The following is a 22,566-nucleotide window of genomic DNA, read 5'->3' as shown; positions in this document are numbered from 1 at the left end:
GCCACATCAACAAACCCACGTGTTTGACGCAGTAACACTGCGCATGCCCGACTAACCGTAAACTTCCTTTCTTTCATATACCTTTCATGATTGGTTAATATATCAGGCAGTCACCCAATTCCAACCAATAGAAAATGTTATAATGTACTATGTCTCGTTGTTACCTTCAAGATGGCTACTGTTTTGAGAAAACTCTGCCGACTACAAGGCTAAGCAAATCGTCAAACTTTCAACCATGCCTGGCCTCGTAGCCTTCAACAGGCGATGGGGTATAGGCAGTGATGACCTTGTCTTCCCCATCATAATAGAAAACTGTTTCAGATTTGCCTGGTAAATGCGTAATGACATGTTTATTTGTTTCGCTTTGGCTTATCTATGTCTACCAGTAATTCACCATTATTAGTCATCTCGGTCACAAAATGAATTGGTTTACAGCTTTTGACAGACATGTTCATAATAAATTGAATGACCCTATACAAGTTGGCAAACCAGTTCACAAATTGTTTTACCCATACACAATGAAGTGTATCTATATGTTAGCGAACTTGTGCACAAGCTACTCAAATTAACAGTTAACTTCCCCTGTCACAGATGTTGGTAGATGTTTCTGTTTTGTGTATTTGAACATCCTTTCACTTTTGTTTTGCCCCAAGAAGATAAACTTATCCTGTAGTTCACTAATGGGGCCTGTTCATCAGTCAGTCCTACTGGCTTTTGGTAAATTATTTCAGGATTGACTGTATTTTGTTCGGTTCTTTGAAATAAGAATTGAAAAAAACATGTGCAAACTACACTGATCCGCACAGCGATGAATTTCCATAAAAAGTCCTGTGCATGATAATACATATATGTGATATAATAGCAGAAAGGGAATTCCCTGCACTGTAATATGGGATAATATGGGATTACCTGACATAACATGATGATGAAAGTAGTTTGCTTCAGTGGGCGTGGCTTAATTTTTTACATTCATTGGGAAATGAATGCAATAACATGTAACCAATTCAGCTTATCAGATTGCAGGAATTACAATGAACACAACGAAATTTTGAATATATTTTATTACCACAACATGGCCTCCTTTAGTACATACTTGTTATCTATTTTACTCTGGATCAAAAGAGAATTAAATCCTGTCAAGGTTAGGGTCTCTGTATTACTTAAAATTTGACATCTACTTTTCTTTTACTTTTCCAAGAAAATACCAAGCCCCTGTGTTTTTGACATGTGGTCCTCTAAAGAAAAAACATTTTCAGTACAGACAACATGTGTAATACATATCTATATTTTCCATAAAATACTGAAACAGAAATGATACGGTGATTACACAACAGTTTGTACAGCAGTTCTTTATATAGTTCCCTGGGTGTTCCTCAAAGGAGATTCTGACATTAAACCTCACATAAAATTCTCATGTCAATCAGTGGGTGATAAGGAAAGCAAGACCTCCAAGACGATTATTTGATCTCTGACAAGCGATATCTCCTGTGGGAGTCAGAACTGGATAATAAATCACAGTGTTCAGAATATGCTGAAGAAACATCACAAGTGATCCTTGTTTCAGCAGAATGGCGATGTTGTTGAATGGAGACCCTCTATCTTCAAAGTGACACTAGCAGTTTAACATCACTCTGCATTGATAATATTTATTTCATCAATGGATTAGGCTATAGGACATTCACTGCTAGTCTGCCACTTAATTATTTTATTCTACTTGATAAACACATAGAAATTTGGATTATTAAAATTTGTATTTTATAAGTTATCTGCTTTTCAGGTTGATTGCAATATCTGTGGTCTTCCATGTGAACAAAGATGCTTTTGACTGCAGCAGTGGACATCTACTCCGCATCTACTTCATTGGGGTAATAACTATCCTAGTAACCAGTTCCGTCATGAACATAATTATAATTCACACAAGCATGAAGGGAACAATCACCAATGTAAAGCCTCGTCGTGGTATTCCCATCATGCTGTACTTCAAGTTGGGACTCCTGGTACCCGAAACAGTCTGGGTGGTGCTGGGCACGTATTGGGCATTTGGCAAATCCTATGAGTGTGACTCAGCAGTGGTGTGGACCGTGAAAGGGGCAGTGCTGTTTGCCTGGGTCGCCGGCTTCTTCATGCTGGTTGGAATCCTCCTGGTATTTGATCCTGTTGGAACACAGAAACAGAAGAACAGGATTGCACGGAGGATGACCCATGGATCAGAGATGCGGCTGTCAGATTCTGTAGATACAGCCAGCAAAGTGTGGGAAATGAGGTATCACCATGATCACTGCTTTGTTGTCCTAATCTTACAGGAACACTATGTTCCCCCATCACCTTAGAATACATTCAGCCACTGTGTGGTGTACCGTATTCGACGTAATAAGCGCCCCACTCTAATAAGTGCCCACGGCAATATTTGCTAATAAATTGGCTAGTGAACAATCCCAATAAGCACCTCTTCCAATTGATCAATGTACACAAGACTTATTTATTCGCACATAATACATACTCATGTGTTATATGCACCCTTAATTATGGGCAATTAAATTCTGGAAAAATATATCTGTCGTACATAAACATTTCAGGCTGTCAGCATAAACCACAAAATTTATGTTTCTACTCTGTTTTTTTCCACCAAAATGATGTTCTAATAAGAGCCCCCTATTTCAAATTTTGAGAGCGCCCTGGGCGCTTATTACGTCGAAAACCGTAATAGTAAAAGTGAGAAACATCATAACTCATAGAGTTGGAAATAAATCAAGTTAACTGATTGGCCAGTAACCATTTTGTAAAATCCCATAGCCAGTTGACCCAGGGAAAATCCTGGGTAGAATAGGTCTTCAGCAACCCATGCTTGTCGTAAGAGGCGACTAACGGAATCGGGTGGTCAGGTTTCGTTGACATGGTTGATGCATGTCATCGAATCACAATTGCGTTGATCGATGCTCATGATGTCAATCACTGGATTGTCTAGTCCAGATTCGATTATATACAGACCGCCGTCATATAGCTGGAATATTGCTGAGTGCGGCGTTAAACAAACAAAACATTAAATCCAATCATGACATGTATATTGTTTTTAGATGTCGCCTGTTGTGCTGTTGTGTGGCCTTTAAGCAGGACAACCGAGATGCTTTTACCGATGTCTCCAAACTGGTGGCAGATTTCTTCCAGGTAAAATTAGTTAAAAATTTCAGATGTTCAGACTTGTTCAAAATAAAACATTCTCTCATAAAGCATGTAAAAAGACATGTGAGGATGTGATGCAACTTCCATATATATGCTTGGACATTTAGTCATGCGTCAGTGTGTCAGAAGACATTAACACTAGTTAAGCTTTATGTTTTGAATATTTTGAAATAAATTCAATATTTATGTTGATATGAATCATCCACATTGTGGACAGAACTTTACACTTTTAGGTGATTTTGTTTGTTTTAACATCAAAATATTAAGGGTCTTGTCAAAAGATCAGTGAAGCTGAAAATTACAAGTCGAAAACAGTTGGAGAGGGAATAGTGAGGGCATTGAATGTCCATTCAGTTTCATTATTAATATTGATTATTATTCATCAAGATAACAGAAAGGATATCATGATATTTACCAATATTATGATCTTATTTATCATAAATGAAAAAAATATCTCTATGATCATCCTGAACTTGAAACATCTTTTAAACACTGTTGCTTCTTTCATTGTGTTTACACATCATGTACATTGTACACAGTTTCCAATATTTCTTGAATTTAATAAAGAGCTGGGGTTCTGAGAGAGCTGTTAACAGAACAATGTAGGTAATAATATAGGTAAATCAGACCAGATATTTTCTCTGTGCAGGACGTGGACCTGGTTCCGACCGACATAGCGGCAGGCCTCATCCTGATCCAGCACCAGCAGATGTGTCGGGGGCGGGAACTCATGTCCGTCAGGGTGGAGGGGACAGCTGGGCAGTCCCGGCCAGACGGACCTCGGCCGGCCATTAGTGTCATGTCATCTGCAAATTGTCCCGTGCCAGAAAGCTGGATGACAGTCAAGATGATGTCTCACTTCATGCGCTATGCCCTTGGGAGCTATGGCTGGCCTTTCTATTTGTACACCAATCTGCTCACGGGACTCTGCAAGCTGGCCACCAAGTGCAAGTGAGTAGTTGATGTGTTTTAAGAGTTTCCTGAGTAGGATGCTGTAGCTTTAGTCCAGAAAGGTCTGTGTGCATACCAAGGACAGAGCTCAAACCTGTCGGGCGGTCGGGTAGCCTGTTGGTTAAAGCATTCGCTCATCACGCCAAAGACCCGGGTTCTATTCCTCAGGTTCAATGTGTGAAGCCCATTTCTGGTGTCCCCCGCTACGATACTGCTGGAATATTGCTAAAAGCGGCGTAAAAACATACTCACTCACTCACTCACTCAAGTCTGTCAGGGAGGAGGTATGAGGCGGGCAGTCCCGGCCGGATGATGGTTACCCAGGCATCAGTGTCATGTCCGCTGCAAGTTGTCTAGTGCAAACAATCAGTACTCTGTACCCATAATTCATGTTTCAGGAAAGTTGTGGACATGGACAATTTCTCTGGAAACACTATAATCCAGATAACCAGGATTTCACTATGTTAAAATAAAAATAACTGGGTATTTGTAATGCACTATATCAGTTAAAGCATATTCAAAGTGCTGACACCATTATTACCGGGGTCAATGGGGTTATCTTTCTCAGCTCCCTAGGGAGTGTGCAATCAAAATTGCCTATGAGGCATATTTAATATGTGCCAAATCCAAATCATAAAAAATATAGGTCTTCAGCAACCTATGTTTGCCGTAAATGGCGACTATGCTTGTCGTAAGAGGCGACTAACGAGATTGGGTGGTCAGGCTCGATAACTTGGTTGATGCATGTCATCGTATCTCAATTGCTCATGATGTCAATCACTTGATTGTCTGGTCCAGACTTGATTATTTTTCAGACCGCCATTATATAGCGTGTATATTTCTGAGTGCGGCTTTAAACAACAAACAAACAAAACACTCTAAAGCATGCTAAAAGCACTACATTATTACCTAAGTACTCCTTGGATGCATAAGCAACTGGTATGATCTGACCAGCAAAATCCACATGTTCTGTATTTATGTGAGATTTTAGTTGCCTTTCATGCTTAAATAACAAAACAAGTATACTACACAAAAGAAGTTAAGGATCACCCGATTCTTTCATAATGGTAAAGTTAATCTGTCATGACATGAGAGATTAACTATAGTAATATGAAAGAATCAGGTGATCCTTAACTTCTTTTGAGTAGTATATAAAAGTGTATTTTATATCAATCCGCTATCAGTATTAATGTTCTGTGCAGACACCTGGTGATGGGATTGCTGCATGCTGCTTACTTCCCTTGGTTACACTGATTGTGTTAGAGTTTTGACTGTCGGGAGTCATGTCTGTTGATTACCGTGTTGTTATCATTATTCGACTTATCCCAATGTCATTGGACACTTGTCATATGGCGGTTTAAAATTGTTTCTAGTTTAATACATTTTGTAAACTTAAATTTATTAGAAACTTTGATTTAGTATTGTTATTTGTTGTGCTCTATTAAACGTCCCTTTTTTTGTGGCGGCAGTAGGGTAACCTTGTGGTTAAAGCATTTGCTTGTCATGCCAAAGACCCGGGTTCGATTCCTCAGGTTCAATGTGTGAAGCCTATTTCTGGTGTCTCCTGTCAGGATATTGCTGGAATATTGCTGAAAGTGATGTAAAACGACTCACTCACTCCATTTACTGTCATGCACATTAAAATGAATGTTTTTGTTTATTTGTCTTTCAGACCAACTTCTAGTCATATAAAAATGCCTCGTTTCCTGAGATCGTTTATGAATCGATTTCAGAAAAAGTCTTATTCCCCATTGCACACTGGGAATCCCAATATTTATAAACATGGTCGATGGTACGAGGTGTTAGATGACAATGAAGATGATACCCGACTTCAATCATTTCAGTGAGTTGTAGGCTAGATTAGGTTGCATCCTCAAATCCTGGGTAGGTTTATATCTACAGGAATGTTTTGAGAGACCTGGTTATGCCTTGTTCCCCACGTACCAAACTTGATCAAAAGACCAGAAGTAAGAAAACAGCAACAAATTCATTGTTCGTCTGATTAACCATTTTGCCACATGTTATGTTTTGAGGGATTATATTGTCCCCATTGGCAGGTGACACTAGCTTTCAAATTACCTCCCTTGTTAAAACACCTGGTCTTAAATATGTTCATGAAAAATGGGTTCACAAGAATACAAAAGATCCAAACTCTAAATATTCTAAATGCTCAATTTCGGACAATTCTGAAGTTGTGATACGTGAGATGTTTACTTATGCCAAGATAATTACTTGAAACCTTTCGAGGAAGTGTAATGTATTAGAAATAAAACACAATTAATATTTTTTTTACTTTCTCCTCACTTCTGACCAGTAAGGTCTGCATGATAGTTTAGGGAAAGATTAGAGAACCAATTTTTAAATTTATGGCATCCACCTTTGCTATTGACCATAACACTAATACATGTATTTGGGGACCCTGTCCTGTTGTGTTTGATCTTTGGGTCATGATGACAAAGTCACACAATGGAGTGGAGGTCTGTCTTAGGATGCTCAGTTTCAGATATAACACAGGGGCTTATCTATGATTCAAACTCAGTGCCCTTGGCAGGCAAATACAGAAAAAAAATCATTATATTTTTCCAAATTTGGACTTTTGTAAAGTTTTATTTCTTGAAGTCAGAGGTATTTTCTCATTGTAATGTTAAGCTTAGCCTTAAGACACCCATATTTGTTCTAGCCAGTTCTAAAACCTCAGTTGTGTGTAATGAATTTTGGTTTTTAGAGTTACAACAAATAGAATGATGGCTGAAGTAATATGGTGAGTTGTCTTGTTTGATGCTGTATTTAACGTGATGGATGTAAACCTACCCCGAGGATGTTGAGGAGGAATAGCAACTGTAGTATGTTCACATATTCTGTTTACCATTTTAACCTCATGACAATATGTCACCTCTTTTCTGGTTTGGTGTTTTTTGTAGTGTTCTTATGGTTTTTTCCCGCCAAAGGGAGGGGAGGCATATTGTTTTTTGGCTCGGCATCCACCTTTGCTATTGACCCTAACACTGCTAGCTTTAGTGTTGGCATGGGTGTTCCCATCCTATTCCGAGCCATAACTTGAAAACGCTCAATGTATTTCAACTAAACTTGTCATATGCATTGCATTAACTGGCGACTAACTATTTTGACATTATGAATTATTTTTTTTTCCATTTAAACAATTTGGACTTAATCTCAAACAATTCTAGGCGTCGTTTCTGAGCCATAACTCTCAAACTAGTGAATATTTTTGCATGAAACTCTACATGTGCAATTACCACATGCTCAACTTTCGCCTTTTCTAATTTTTTCAAGTTTAACTTATTGTTGTGTTTCCATGGGAACAATTGGGACTTAGTTTCTGACAAGCGTTCACTTCCCGCCCAACTCTACAGCTAAACAGTAGCTAGTCTTTATTATTTCTGTTTGCTGATTAACGACATGTGCCTCCTATACATATTACGTTGTAGTAGGTACTTGTGGCTGCTTCTGTTGGTGTTACACCTCTACTGGCCTCTCTACACCTTGTTACGTTGTAGTAGGTACTTGTGGCTGCTTCTGTTGGTGTTACACCTCTACTGGCCTCTCTACACCTTGTTACGTTGTAGTAGGTACTTGTGGCTGCTTCTGTTGGTGTTGCACCTCTACTGGCCTCTCTACACCTTGTTACGTTGTAGTAGGTACTTGTGGCTGCTTCTGTTGGTGTTACACCTCTACTGGCCTCTCTACACTGGAGTACACGTAGCACCAGACCCTGACCTTGTTCACTAACACAGCCTCGTCTACAACCATTTATCACATTATTTCTTTATTTTCTTTATTTTCTCTTATACAGAATACATATCTTTACTATCAATTTGATCATTCAGTTTGTAGTTTTTGGCGTTTCATCCCAACTATTTCATGCTGTTCTTTGTGTGTCACAAAAACACTCTGTTTTCATCAGTTGATGAACGTCGGTAGAAGTTTATAGATGGCTGTAGTGCGTCAGAATCTCTGTTTCCTGAGTTATGAAATTTTAACATCACTATCAATTTAAGATGTTGTTTTGTCATTTTTATCCTTTAAATACAATCAAACTGGATGAAATGTGTCCAACTTTAGTATGTTGGTATTCTGTTGTTTGGTTATCTCCTGGGTATTCACTGTTTACGAATTATTAAATCTGTTTTTTTCTGATTCGCTAAATTTTAAATGGCTTTAGGTATATTGATCAAATTCAATCAAACTTTTGAAATAGCTTTTATATGTCAATGTCTTATTTCTCTATTGTCCTTTGGAATTTATCAGGAATGGTTAATATTGAGGTCACGTGTTTGGCTGAGTAATATATGAGCCTAGTATGGCTACCACAAGCATGTGAGTACCACAAGGATTCCACCAAGATGGTTATCATCTACGATGAATGAAGGGTGCGGGTTAGATGTGCAGAATTGCATCCCTTGGGCAAACCAATAATCACGGGTTTGCCCCGATTATGTGTCTGGGTTTTTCAGCACCATACCCATGCTCGTTAGTTTCACCAAAGTGATACACGTCTGACACCTACAGGGCGGTGGGGTAGCCTAGTGGTTAAAGTGTTCGCTCATTACACTGGAGTCCCGGGTTCAAATCCCCACATGGACAGAATGCATGAAGCCCATTTCTGGCGTTCCCTGCCATGATAATGCTGGAATATTGCTAAAATCTGCGTAAAACCATACTCACTCACTCACTCACTCACTCACTCACTCACTCACTCACTCACTCACACTCACTCACTCACTCACTCACTCACTCACTCACTCACTCACTCACTCACTCACTCACTCACTCACTCACTCACTCTGACACCCACACCCCACATTTTCTCCCACATTAAGCAGATTCTCCCTGATATGCCTGGAATACTGTTAACCCCAGCAGTGTTAACCCCAGCTCACTCACACACCCTATGATGACTGTCACTTTTAGGGCTGACTTCCCTCTTAATCTGGGACATGCATTACTTTGGGCTTTCCTCCAACATGAGGCATGACACAGTGTGATGTGACTGGAATACTGCATTAATCCAAGCTCACTCACTCACTTTAGTTGCGTTTCAGCAGATGTCTTATTTCTTTTGTCTCTGTGTATCACTTTCTGACTGCAAGGAAGATACACATTATACATGCTGCTTCTGTTTTTCCCAGGTGTTGTGCGTGTATGCGGTCCAGTGAGAATGTAAGTTTCGACAATGCCTGTGAGTGCCACACAGCTGCCATAAAGAAGGTGACAGGAATCAGTGACCAGGATCTCGTCTATGTCAGCTTCCACAACAAGGTGAGCGGACAGTCACCTGCCAGAAAGTGGTCATGGGCCTTCTTGAGCTCATCATGGTGAGCTGCCAGATGGTAATCACAGGCCTTCTAGGGCTCCTCACCGTGGCTACCAGGAGTACGCAGACCATGTACAGCTCATTAGTGTCTGGCCAGAAGGTGGTCGCAGGCCTTATAGATTTTATCCAGAAGGTGGTCACAGGCCTTATAGATTTTACCCAGAAGGTGGTCGCAGGCCTTATAGATTTTACCCAGAAGGTGGTTGCAGGCCTTATAGATTTTATCCAGAAGGTGGTCGCAGGCCTTATAGATTTTATCCAGAAGGTGGTCGCAGGCCTTATAGATTTTATCCAGAAGTTGGCCTTGTAGAGCTTATCACCATGGCTCCCAGGAGTACGCAGACTATGTACAGCTCATTAGTGTCTGGCCAGAAGGTGGTCGCAGGCCTTGTAGATTTCATCCAGAAGGTGGTCGCAGGCCCTGTAGAGCTCGTCACCGTGAAATGCCAGAAAGTGGTTGCTGCAATAACTATTATATTTTGATGATTCGTGACATTGGCTTTTGACATTTGGAATATATGGAGCTTCCTTGTATTTTCAGTTCAAGGAGATCCCCTTCTACGTGGCAGTAGATCGAGAACACAAGAGTGTAGTTATCAGCATAAGAGGCACTCTCTCACTGGAGGTTCGTTCACTGTTGTCAGATCGCTTGAAAATGTGGAGCAATACTTGTCATGGAATTTGTCAGAAGTGCATTCAGTACAAAGTACTTGCTTTGTGCAATACAGTAAAATACGTTTATAATGAACTGACGGATATTACGAACTTAATTTTTGGCCCCTGCCATTTGCTGTATATATGTTGTATATATATGCCTATGACGAACTAAAATTATTGGTTCATTTGAGTTCGTTATAACCATAGTTTACTGTACTTTGCTCTGAGTATTCCTTGTTGCCCTTGAATATAGTGACACTAACTTGACATCTCTAGGATCACAGAAAAAGATGAAATAGATGTTTATGTATATCCCAGGATGCTCTTGTGGACCTGTCAGCAGAGGGTATGCCAATAGACATTGAAGGTGTGGAGAACGCGTATGTCCACGGAGCCATGCTGGACTGTGCTAACTACATCAAGGACAGGCTCGACACCCTACAGCTACTGACCAAGGCCTTCGACTTGCTGCCGGTACGTTGACAGTGTCGTTACGAATATGTTGGAGATATTTCACAAGTAGGAAGCAGTTACAGTCGTGAATAAAATAGACGGCACTCAACCCCAAAAGTACAAGAATCTGTACTTTACTAAGAAAGTGTTATCCCAGATATAACATTTGTTACATGATGGTCATGTTGACATGTAGAACTTGTAGTATTCAATGAACTCCAGGGCCCAGTTGACTATGTCAGACATGGTGACATGATTTGCTCTTCTCCCTCGCCAGGGGTGCAGCAGGCTGGTCGTTGTAGGGCACAGTCTGGGAGCAGGAGTGGCGGCCATCTTGTCCATCCTGCTGAAACCCCGGCATGGAGACCTCATCTGCTTCGCCTACTCACCACCAGGGGGACTCATGAGGTTCGTGAAGGATGATCTAGCAGGAGATTTGTGTTATGTATTTGATTTATAGATACATATGCATGTTATCTAGGAGGTGTAATCATTCATAATCCTGAAACATAGCATCATAAATGTCATAGTGAGGTTGCCAAATCAATCAATCAACCAACCAACCAACCAACCAACCAATCCCAAGGGACGCACAAGCTCAAAAACATTCTACATGAAATGTATTAAATACTTTTATCAGTGTTTTGAAAGTTCCAGTCTCACTGTAATATTAAAGAAAGTATAGGTTAGTATGTCACTGACTTTTATGGCCGATTCTCACATCTCTCATACGGACCTTTAACATTAGAGACCAGTGAAGATCTGGGGTAGAATACGTCTTCAGCAACCCATGCTTGCCATAAGAGGCGACTAACGGGATCAGGTGGTCAGGCTCGCTGACTCAGTTGATGGATGTCATCGTATCCAGATTGTGTGGATCGATGCTCATGATGTCAGTCACTGGATTGTCTGGTCCAGACTCGATTATTTACAGACCGCCGTCTTATAGCTGGAATGTTGCTGAGTGCGGCATTAAACAACAAATAAACAATCAAATAAATAACATTAGACATTGTGTTTGGCATTAGTTTAGACAAAGGTAAAAAAACCATGAAAATATTAAATCTTTTTTTCTAGTTCATTATGACAACTCACAACTGTGTAGAACAGCAATCATGAACTCAGTCATTGGACTCTCATGTAACAGACAAGTACTATTTTAAGAGTGATTGAATGTTGGTTTACAGTTCAAGGTATTACAGTGTCTTAATGTATTTCAGTGTAAGCAATGTTTTCTGCATGATGTGTTGATTGTATACAAGTAGCCATGACTGCTCATACATGTGCCTAGTAAAACAACTTTCATGACGTCCATGGGTACTGGAGACTTATGATGTGTCTCCACAGCTGGAGACATCAACAGTATAATTTTATAAATGTTGGAGGAGAATGATGCCAGTGATGTTTCTTCCTGCCAGCCCATCAGTAAGTGCCCACGTCCAGAGCTACGTGTGCTCGGTGGTGGTTGGCAAGGACCTGGTGCCCCGGCTGGGATTGCCCACCATGAATGACCTCAAGACGAAGATCATGCAGGCCCTGGATGAATGCAAACTCCCCAAGGTCAGTACAAGATTACCCCCAGGGGGATTCCAGGTTAGAATCGGTCTTCACTAACCCAAACTTGTCCTAAGAGCCGATTAATGGGATCGGGTTATAAGGCTAGCTGATGTGGATTGATAGTGTGTTCTCGTACCCTGAGGGCTTGGAATGTTGCTCGCACTTTCTACCACTGGATTGTCTGGTTGAGACTTGATTATTTACAGGCCATCGTCATATTGCTGGAATATTGCGGAATGTGGTGTTAAACAACAAACAAACAGTACAAGATGTTGTGATATAATTGGTCACTGTTATGACAGGTGTTTTGACAGAACCAGTTGGGTATTGGGTAGAATTCAAGATTTATCAAGGACCGATTACTAATCAATCATGAAAGAGAATAGAAAAATCCTGATTAGAGCATTCTTTCTCAGTGTCTTTTATGTAAATAACAATAGATGTAATAGCTAAACTCTGAAAGTTATTTTTGAGGCATTTAGAAGTGATACACATAAGGAAGAGAATTTGTGGATAACTTCTTTATTATAAGGAACACAACGTTTCCTGGTAGGTGAATGATGAAGGCGTAAGTATATACCCCACAATGTTGTGTTCCTCATAATAAAGAAGTTGACGTCCACAAATTTTCTTTCTTAAATGGTATTTTGATTACCTTGCAACTCAAACGCCTGCTGGGATACACTGAAACAGCAACAGACCTCTTAACATGTCTGTAATGAAACTCTTGTGCTTTGCACATGTTATACTCCATTTTTGATATCCATAAAAGTATTAGAAATACTTTGATCCCAGAGTTCATAATTGATCCCTTAGTTCGAAACTGAAAGTATTCACTCATCAATGAAATCTGTTAGTTGGAACACTAGTCAGTAGTCACTGCAATTCTGTTGTAATTTGCCATGTGTCAGCACCGGATCCTGGCCAAGGGATGTTTGCGGATTGCATGTGGATGTTTCACCAGCCCTGAGGGTGATGCGGAGACGGCGGGGAGGGAGGAGCCCCTGCTGGACAGCGGGTCTGGGGCTCGCTACTCCATCAACGCAGCGGAGGATGCGGCACCCCAGGTGAGTCTGAGGATCAGGCCTTCATGATCAGGCCTGAACATAGTTCAGTCAGGACCAGGGTCTTGTTCAACGAGGCGACTTTGGTGTTAGGATGATTGTAACTCCCATACTTCAACAGGTTTAGTCTGTAGTAGTACTAAGACAGCCCAGGGCCCAATTCCACAAAGCGATCATAGCGCTACGACTGTCGTAAGCCTATGTTAAAAAATGGGAGTTGGATCATCTTAGTGCTAAGATCGCTTTGTGGAATGGAACCCAGGCTACCACGTCTCCTCTGTATACTGATACATACAATGGTGAACTTATGTTTCCTCAAGATAAGGTAGGTGTGGTACAAATCTGATAGTGATAGTGATTGGATCCATGATATGTACTGGTTTAAGACAGGTGTAAAGTGTTTCCTGTTGTTGTTAGGTTCTATGTGAAGTGTGTTATCATGCATGTTATGCATTACTGTTTGTGTATGTGCAGCTAAAGACTAAGCATGGATTTCCCCATGTATGTGTTGAACAATTACACAGTACGAATGGACTTGTACCAAACTTTCTGCTTTTGAATTTTGCTTGCTGGTATGCTCACAGGCCCCTGAAGCAGGATAGTGATATCACAAAAATCTCCGCGCTCCATGGCTTCGAGAGCTCTGATTGGTAAATATCACCATGTGTGTTTGTTATGGTTGGAGTGCGGACCAATCACAGCACTCGACGCCATTGAGCGCGGAGATTTTTGTTTACTTCTGTGACCGACAACCGCGACTGAGCCAATATTTCTATGAAATCACCAGATATAGGTAATAAATAGCGGAAAATGAAGGTTTGTGGCGTGCAGGGCGTATGTGGAGGGAGGTTGGGAGGTATTGTAAACATGGCATGCATACATTTCCATTTAGTTTAAACGATACAGCGGATTTCAACTTCGGCCAAGATGGCGAGTGACGTACCTTGTCTGTTTATATATATTGGTTCAGTTTTTCAGTAATATCCCTATCCTGATTCATGGGCCTGTGGGTATGCTTTACTATAAGGGTAACACTATTTTTCAGGGCATTATCATTTGCAGAAGTCCGAGGTCTTCCATTAACCGCCCGACGGAGGAGGGCAGTTGAAAAGACCGAGGGCTCCTGCAAATGGTAATGCCCTGAAAAATAGCGTTACCGTTATAATAGCTAAAATGGAAGGAATTTGTTATCAAATAAAAAGAAACAACAATATTGGTTTTGAAACATTTACTGCAATCAACACAAATGTCATTGACCCACTTTTACAAATATGGTAACGTCATAGAACAAGCTAGATGACGTCATTATTGAATGTGACGTCACCTATCCTTATCCTATGACGTCACCTAACAACGGGCGTGATAATGGCCCGTCGTCAAGCAATATGAGGGCATTATCAAGTTTCTGATAACATGTGGGCGGTTTAGTGATAATTCTACCATTTTAGCTATCAATTATGCTTATGCTCATAATCATGCCATTAATGTCATGTAAGGGATAAGAATAATGAAGGAATTTAAACAGTTCATGTACAGCTTGTTATTTATGAAATTTGTGAGAGTCCCGTTTCTGTGTCAAAGAGTCCTGACAGATTGCTGTCCTGGCATCAGAATGTTCATAGTGTCAAAGCAGATATGTAATGGCTTTAGGCGGGGGTGTTTCCGTTGTGGTAGGTGCTTGTTCTTAGCTCAAAGATATTATCAATATTTACCAATATTTTTCAATTGATTCAGCATCGGAAGAAACTGAAGGTAATGTGAAGCACTATTTTGTCTGTGTGTAGTCTAGACTTGGGTCCTGACACAGCTAAACCCTCTTCCAGTCAAACTCACCTTGGTACGGAACCTACCACTTAATGTTATAAAGGGACTGGTCAATTGTTATGGTGGAGGGGGGACGGTGAGATGAAAGGGGATCATGGAAAAATGACACAGCGGAAGACTTGGGGTCACCAAAATTTTCACAACTAAATGACACCGATCTATGTTTTCAAATAAAATAGTTACAGATTTAAACATTATTTAGGGACTGTTCATTTAATATAGAGAGGGTGGTCATTGATAAATGTTACATGTTTTGGGGGAGTTGTTGGGGTTACATAAAATAGAGTGTCAGCAGAATATGATACAGTCCTAAGGGTAATCTCACCCATCACCCCCTCTAGAAAATGAACAGTCCCTTCACAGAGAGGTTTTATTCATGAAAATTATTTCTACTTATATCAGCTTTTCAAATTTTGTTTTAAACATTTACTGTTAAGAAAAGCTTTGTTTGTCATCTTGAGCCTGTAGGATGTTGTGCGCATGCTGGTTGTAATTGCACCACTGGGACATGTCTTGGTAGGATTTCTGTGTAATATCACCGTGTGATGAGTCACTGATCTCCTGAGGCGATCACAGGAATTTGAGGCAGTTTTGTGTTAATGTTTGTATTTTATAGGCCATAAACACTATTAACAGGGCTTGAATCTTCCTGAATATCTTGTACCATATTTGAAAATACAAACGTCTCATTTTTCAATAAATGCATTACATAAAACTGGAGTGTGAACACGAGTTAGAAAGAGACTAGAACAGAGGCAGTGATCACTTTGACGTTCAGAATACCAAGTAATCATGATGGTATAATACATGTAGTTCAGATAAATGTGTGAAAATAGGAGTCGGTTCAGGTAAGTGTGTATCACATTGTATTATTATTAAAAGATTATCGATGCACCAATGCATTAGTGAGTCATGACATCCCGACTGTGTATGTTGTTACATGTTGTCATATGTCATCGTATCCCAATCTTCCTCAGATATGATAACACTGTACACTTAGACTCTGACATTCATATATCAATACTGCCACATACTTAACTCCTCTTAGGGTAAAGGGACAATGTTGTTTCATGGACTGACTGATTATAAAATCATTGTGGTTGAAGGTGTTCTGTTTTTGCCTGCTGCATGTTCAGTTTGTAAGCAGAGGTTGCATGTTGTATTTATCTCATTGATTTCTCTCTATTTTATGTGGCATTTTTATTAATTTTAATTTTATTTCATGTGTAACATGGAATGGTCTTTAAAATAAATACCAAAATTACATCAGTGATTGTGACAGAGATAAAATACAGAAATTCATTTTATATATTTTCATACTTGCTTGATTCGGTGTGATTTTGTTCATACATTGTAACAATCTTACACTATGTTGCTTACCACACCTGCAACCAGTCTTTACCCATCATAATCACTTCCTGCATGTTGTTTAATAATTTAAAACTGTCTTTGTGAGAAATAATTCAAGTAAGTGTCTCTTAATATTTATCAAAGAAAAAGACTTAAAGTTTCAATTAGATAAATAAACCCACCTGCTTACTTGATCCTATAAGATGATGGTATATTTGGAGTGCTTCGCAAAACCTTATTGGCAATGGTAATAATCTATTGTGATGTATTTATCGTTGACAAACTTTGTCTCCTGTCAGCAAGCATTACGAGAAGCAGTGATCCAGAGCAGCACAGAGACTGAATGGTTGATGACTCCCCCAGGGCAGATCTTGCACATCGAGGAGGCAGAGGAAGGAGGGTATGTGGCTGCCATTGATCACCGCTACCTTGGTTCTAGTCTCAGATACCTGGGTATATAATAATATAATCAGTGTATGATCATGTCGGTTATGTGGTTCGGGTAGCCTAGTGGTTAAAGCGCTTGCTCATCACACTGAAGGCCTGCCTGGGTTCTATACCCCATATGGGTACAATGTGTGAAACCCATTTTTGGTGTCCCTCGCCGTGATATTGCTGAAATATTGCTAAAAGCGGTGTAAAACCATACTCCCTCACTCACTCACTCATGTTTGTTGTCTCCCCTACATCCCAGACTGTGTATTCTGATGCTGGTTATCTCCCCTACATCCCAGACTGTGTATTCTAATGTTTGTTGTCTCCCCTACATCCCAGACTGTGTATTCTGATGCTGGTTATCTCCCCTAAATCATGCTAAATCCCAGACTGTGTATTCTGATGCTGGTTATCTCCCCTACATCCCAGACTGTGTATTCTAATGTTGGTTGTCTCCCCTACATCCCAAACTGTGTTTTCTGATGCTGGTTATCTCCCCTACATCCCAGACTGTGTATTCTAATGTTGGTTGTCTCCCCTACATCCCAAACTGTGTATTCTGATGCTGGTTATCTCCCCTACATCCCAGACTGTATTCTAATGTTTGTTATCTCCCCTACATCCCAGACTGTGTAATCTAATGTTGGTTACCTCCCCTACTTTCCAGACTGTGTATTCTAATGTTGGTTATCTCCCCTACTTTCCAGACTGTGTATTCTAATGTTGGTTACCTCCCCTACTTTCCAGACTGTGTATTCTAATGTTGGTTACCTCCCCTACTTTCCAGACTGTGTATTCTAATGTTGGTTATCTCCCCTACTTTCCAGACTGTGTATTCTAATGTTGGTTATCTCCCCTATTTTCCAGACTGTGTATTCTAATGTTGGTTATCTCCCCTATTTTCCAGACTGTGTATTCTAATGTTGGTTATCTCCCCTATTTTCCAGACTGTGTGGCGGGACCCCAGAATACTGCGCTTCATGGGTTCGCCCTGACAGCTTCAATGAAATCCTCATCAGCCCCAGCATGGTGCTGGATCACTTCCCTGACGTGGTGCAGGATGCACTGCAGCAGCTGCATGACAGGACCTACGTTCCCCAGGCGCAACCGGCGCGACCCTCTGATGCAACGGCATGATCTCTCCCACCACTGGATGCCATAATGTTGTACTTGCTCAATAACAACCCCCCCCAACCATATACTCACACAGAGATGTGCATGCTTAAATGGTTTTGACCAGTGAAGACAATAGGTCTTCAGCAACCCATGCTTGCCATAAAAGGCGACTATGCTTGTCGTAAGAGGCGACTAACAGGATTGGGTGGTCAGGCTCTCGATGCTCATGATGCTCTGGTCCAGATTTGATTATTTACAGACCGCTGTCTGTACAAACAAACTTAAATGGTTTTGTTGGCTTTACTTTGTTAGAAAATAATATCTGTTTGTTAGGGCCTGCCTTTGGGAGCATTGTGTCCTTTGCAATAGTATTGTAGTAGCTGAAATACTAGTGCTATACAAGGGCATCATGATTTACCGACGTATAGGCTGACAATTTACACCTGACAATTTGATACATGGTAGATAGTTTTAGATACCCTTTCCCATTGATATATGCATGTTTCGCTTCTGTATCAATTTAAAAAAATGAATTTATGAAATAATATTTATAACCAAGCCTGGTAACTATGCAGGCTAATGTTATCTTACTGTCTGTCACAAATCAAAATGCTCATTCCGATAGCTATTAGTTAACACAAATTGGTTGAAAGCAACAACCTTATGTTAGCCATGACATTTAAAACATGAAGAATTGCAATATACATCGTATCATAACTCAAATATCATATGTATCGATACATAGACCCGTATCATGGCACTGTTATGTTATGTTGTTGCAATAGTAATGCTCTCTAATACCCTCCCTCAATACAGATTTCCTGACTTTGTTGTGATGGGATGTCTAGCATGTCTGTCTTTGCCAGATATATTAGTTGGCTGTGGAAGGTAACTCCAGTTATATATCTCTTATAGCAAAAAAGGATAAAATTATAATTGAACCACCCGGATGTTATCAGAAATGAGCGGGCCACTGTAACTTGATAATGCCCTCATATTGCTTGATGACAGGCCATTATCACGCCAGTTGTTAGGTGACGTCATAGGGAGTGCAGCTTTTGACGTCTTTCGATTTGTTCTATGACGTTTCCATATTTGTAAAAGTGGGTCAGTGATATTCATTATGTGTTGATTGTAGTACATGTTTCAAAACCAATATTGTTGTTTATTTTATTTGAAAACAAATTCTATCCATTTTAGCTATAATAACAGTAGGGCTATTTTTCAGGGCATTATCATTTACAGAAGCCCTCAGTCTTTTCAACTGCCCTCCTTCGTCAGGCAGTTAATGGAAGGCGCTATTTTTCAGGGCATTATTATCTGAAAATTCTAATGCTGCCTTTCAGCTACCAGTTTGGTTATATTTCAGATTAAGAGGAATGGAAAGGTACTTATCAAACATATTGTTTATCATTATTCTCAGTCATTAGGTCTGTTGGAGCTATCCATTTTGTATCAATTGTATACCAATAGCTTGCAGTAATGAAAAGATCTTCAGGATGTGACAAGGTGTCAAACAATGCAATGCAATTCAAGGCATTTTAAGATTCTAAATGACCCAAAGTAATTTTATCACATTTTAAAGTTTAACATATTTAAGAGGTTTCTAGTTAGACAAGACTCTAGTTTTAGCCAGCTCTACATAGTATTCAAATGAAGTGTTGCAGCACTGGTGGATTAATACCTGATGGTGACTTGCTCTGTATGACTGGTGAGTGTTCGAGTTTAAGGTGTTATTGTGTCCAGACGTTTTACTCCTATGATTCTTTAGTTCTAGAAAGTTTATTGAAAGTCGAAAGTTTTCTAGTTTTCCCTTTGTGTTTACAATCATTGATTCTTAACGAACTCATGTATGCATGTCTCCACTTCACTGCCCATCCAAACATTCTTGTCCACCTAAGATAAGCTCGTGCTATTTCACACAATCAATACTTTTTTTATTTTAGTGCTGTTTTTGTATGATGAGGTGTTTATCTGTTATAGTGCTGTTTCACATGCAATAATAGAATGTTTATATGACATTGCATGACTTTGAAGTCAGGGTTTTGTAAATGTAATTAAGGCCTAATGCCAAAATATACACCATTAGTATTATCATAACTTATCTGCATTTATATGTAGCTTGTAATTTCCTGCCAAAGTATTTACAAATTGTAAACTAGTTTGTGTCATCAGATTAAATCGGTCAGAGTGGTGCCATCGAGGAGCTGTATATGTTAAACATGTTTTGTTCATTGTTTGGTCAAGACACTGCACCTTAAGTAGTTGCTCTAAAAAATTATTTTTTTTAAAGAATATGTTACAAATTAAGAGGTAAATAATTGCTTACAATCCCAAATAAATTATTGATATGTCCTCTCCATATTCTAGGGGCCAGAGGCCTTTTTAAGACATTTTACCACCAAAACACAGGCTTCTTTTTGTTCTGTTTTCCAGACATATGTTTGATGACAATTGTCAGAATTTATGCAACTTTTGTGATATATTGTGTTCATGGTAGATAGTGATTTGTTATAGGCTGTGACATACACCTTGAAATAGTTTGAAGAAAATTGTCAGTATTTTGTAATTCTATCTATGCAAAGTGTAACCTTGTTTTGATTGTTGTTTGTTACGGACTGTATGCTTCTTGTCTCATTCTTGATTCTGTCACCTAGACATTGGAAGCCACAAATGTCTGTACTGAGCAATTTGGTCACATTAGTCTCCACAGTACATCCGTCTCAATCTTCCCATGCTTCATACAGAAATGTCAGTATGACATTCAAGGACTTCAAAGGGACTAAACTCAGTGTTTTTGGTACTTAGACTAATTTCCTTGTTTGTCTTCTGAGTTAGTTCCTGGCCACAGCCATCCTGGGGTGTTTCAATACATTCCAATTATCGAATACACTGAAAATATTCAGCAATGATACACAAGACTGATGTTGCTGGTTGGTTACCGATAAGGTGTCAAAATAGATGCACATTAGGTCAAGTAAGATGCTTGTTGGTCAGCGGTTGTAAACTGAATCAAATTCACAATATTTGTTAGAAATTAATGAGTTTGCAAGATATTTGCAGATATTAATTACTTTTCAAGGTTTGTATTCTTGTATTTAATTAGTTACCAGTTATCAGATGTTAATAGAGCTGTATGTGGAACAGAGACCATCTTCACGTTTACCAGTACTTCTTGGTGCCACCAATGTCAGTGCTCATCATCCATTAGAACCCGGAGGGTGCTGCAGGATGCTGTCTACGATATTATATAGGAGAAACAAAATATGAATGTCTGTGCCTTGAATTGGTCTATTGGTCATTTATTTATTAATGGAAGTATATATTTGATACCTGATGGTAATGTGTATTAGTCTATCACTTTCTACAGCTTCTTCTTTGTAGGTATATCAGCAAATGGTTCTACAATTACAACAGTGCTTGTTAATGTTATCCTCCCAGCCCATCACCTGTCATCTCCCTCTCACATTATTTATTGGGAATTTGGGATGTTTCAAGTCATTTGTGCCAAAATAACAAATTCAGTCATTCTTTGAAAGAAATGTGGCAAAATCATATAGACTTGTTGCACCCAAGTTTTAAATATCAGGATATTCTGAATGTATGAATTTAAGGAAATAGATGAAACACATTGATGTTCTGTGTTGACACCTGAACATCACAAAATTCCCAACAAATAGATTTAGTGTTACCATGGTTATCAATAAGTGTAGTCCTGCTTGCCCATATGTTAATGGCTTCTTTTTTGATTAAGGATCACTTTGTGGGCATGTACAATTCTGGCATGACTGTGTGGCAACAATTGTTTTATCCTATCGTGTCTTTCATTTGATAATAAATATATATTTTATAAGATATGTCTTGTTATCAATGCAGTTGAAAGTGGACATTTCAAGGGGCCGATCAAGATGGCAGTGGCCTGGATTCCATTTATTGGTCCCAGCTATCATCCTCAAGCCATGATACAGGCTTCTTGGTGTGGCCTTTCCGAGCGATACACCAACTATTGTCCTTTTGCTGCAAAATATTACTGATGCAAAATAAATATTTATCCGAAAGCAAATGACATGAAAGTTATTTATTTGTCCATACTAACTCGTCACCATAATTTCAGACATTGTCATGAGGGGTAGAAAAAGTTTTTTAACAAACTCTCATGTAATTGTTTGTGGTTAAATGACTGTTGTTACAAGGGGGTCTGCACTGTAAACTGAACAGCCCTACATTCGCCCGCGTCAGATCAACCTGCTACTGTCTTTCCTGTAATAAAATCTTGCCAAATGAAAAGTCTAAATCAGAAGCATATCTTTCTGTAGAAGTTATTAAACAGAATATACAATGAGAATCTGTAAAATATTCTTTTTCTTGGTATTGTTATTCAGCTAATTTCAAATGCAAATAATTTAATAAACAGAACGAGCTCAATATACCATTACAATATGGTACATGATGACATTCACCGATATGGAAACCTTGCTATTCACGTTTATGATTATTGTAAGTCGGAGGGGGGTGCATTGACAAAGTTGAGACCGGCATTAAAGCGTCATATTGTAAGAGATGGTTTAGATCATGCACCTGTCAGTCAAATTATTATTTCAGTTAACAGTAACAGCGACTTTGCACAGACCTTGTAACACCAGA

The 22,566-nt window shown here is 39.4% G+C and overlaps 1 protein-coding gene across 3 annotated transcripts; it reads left to right on the top strand.

Moving 5' to 3' along the window:
* The first annotated feature begins 183 nt into the window (after positions 1 to 183).
* On the top strand, positions 184 to 21,583 carry LOC139469666 (diacylglycerol lipase-beta-like). 3 transcript variants are annotated; one of them, XM_071251899.1, is made up of 14 exons: positions 184 to 330; positions 1,778 to 2,263; positions 3,075 to 3,165; positions 3,830 to 4,131; positions 5,804 to 5,974; positions 9,282 to 9,411; positions 10,008 to 10,091; positions 10,442 to 10,597; positions 10,854 to 10,984; positions 11,995 to 12,136; positions 13,045 to 13,200; positions 14,932 to 14,949; positions 16,671 to 16,771; positions 17,754 to 21,583. In XM_071251899.1, the coding sequence occupies exons 1-14, from the start codon at positions 236 to 238 to the stop codon at positions 17,941 to 17,943; spliced, it is 2,253 nt and encodes a 750-aa protein (XP_071108000.1). In that variant the 5' UTR covers positions 184 to 235; the 3' UTR covers positions 17,944 to 21,583. The 3 variants fall into 3 exon arrangements, with proteins under 3 accessions (XP_071108000.1, XP_071108002.1, XP_071108001.1); XM_071251901.1 differs by lacking the exon at positions 5,804 to 5,974; XM_071251900.1 differs by lacking the exon at positions 14,932 to 14,949.
* Positions 21,584 to 22,566: the final 983 nt, after the last annotated feature.

The sequence above is a fragment of the Haliotis cracherodii genome, unplaced genomic scaffold, assembly GCF_022045235.1.
Source record: "Haliotis cracherodii isolate W230 unplaced genomic scaffold, xgHalCrac1.p SCAF_2, whole genome shotgun sequence".
Classification (NCBI taxonomy): Eukaryota; Metazoa; Mollusca; class Gastropoda; order Lepetellida; family Haliotidae; genus Haliotis; species Haliotis cracherodii.
The sequence above is the reverse complement of the archived record's forward strand: the minus strand, read 5'-3'. Positions and strand labels throughout refer to the sequence as shown.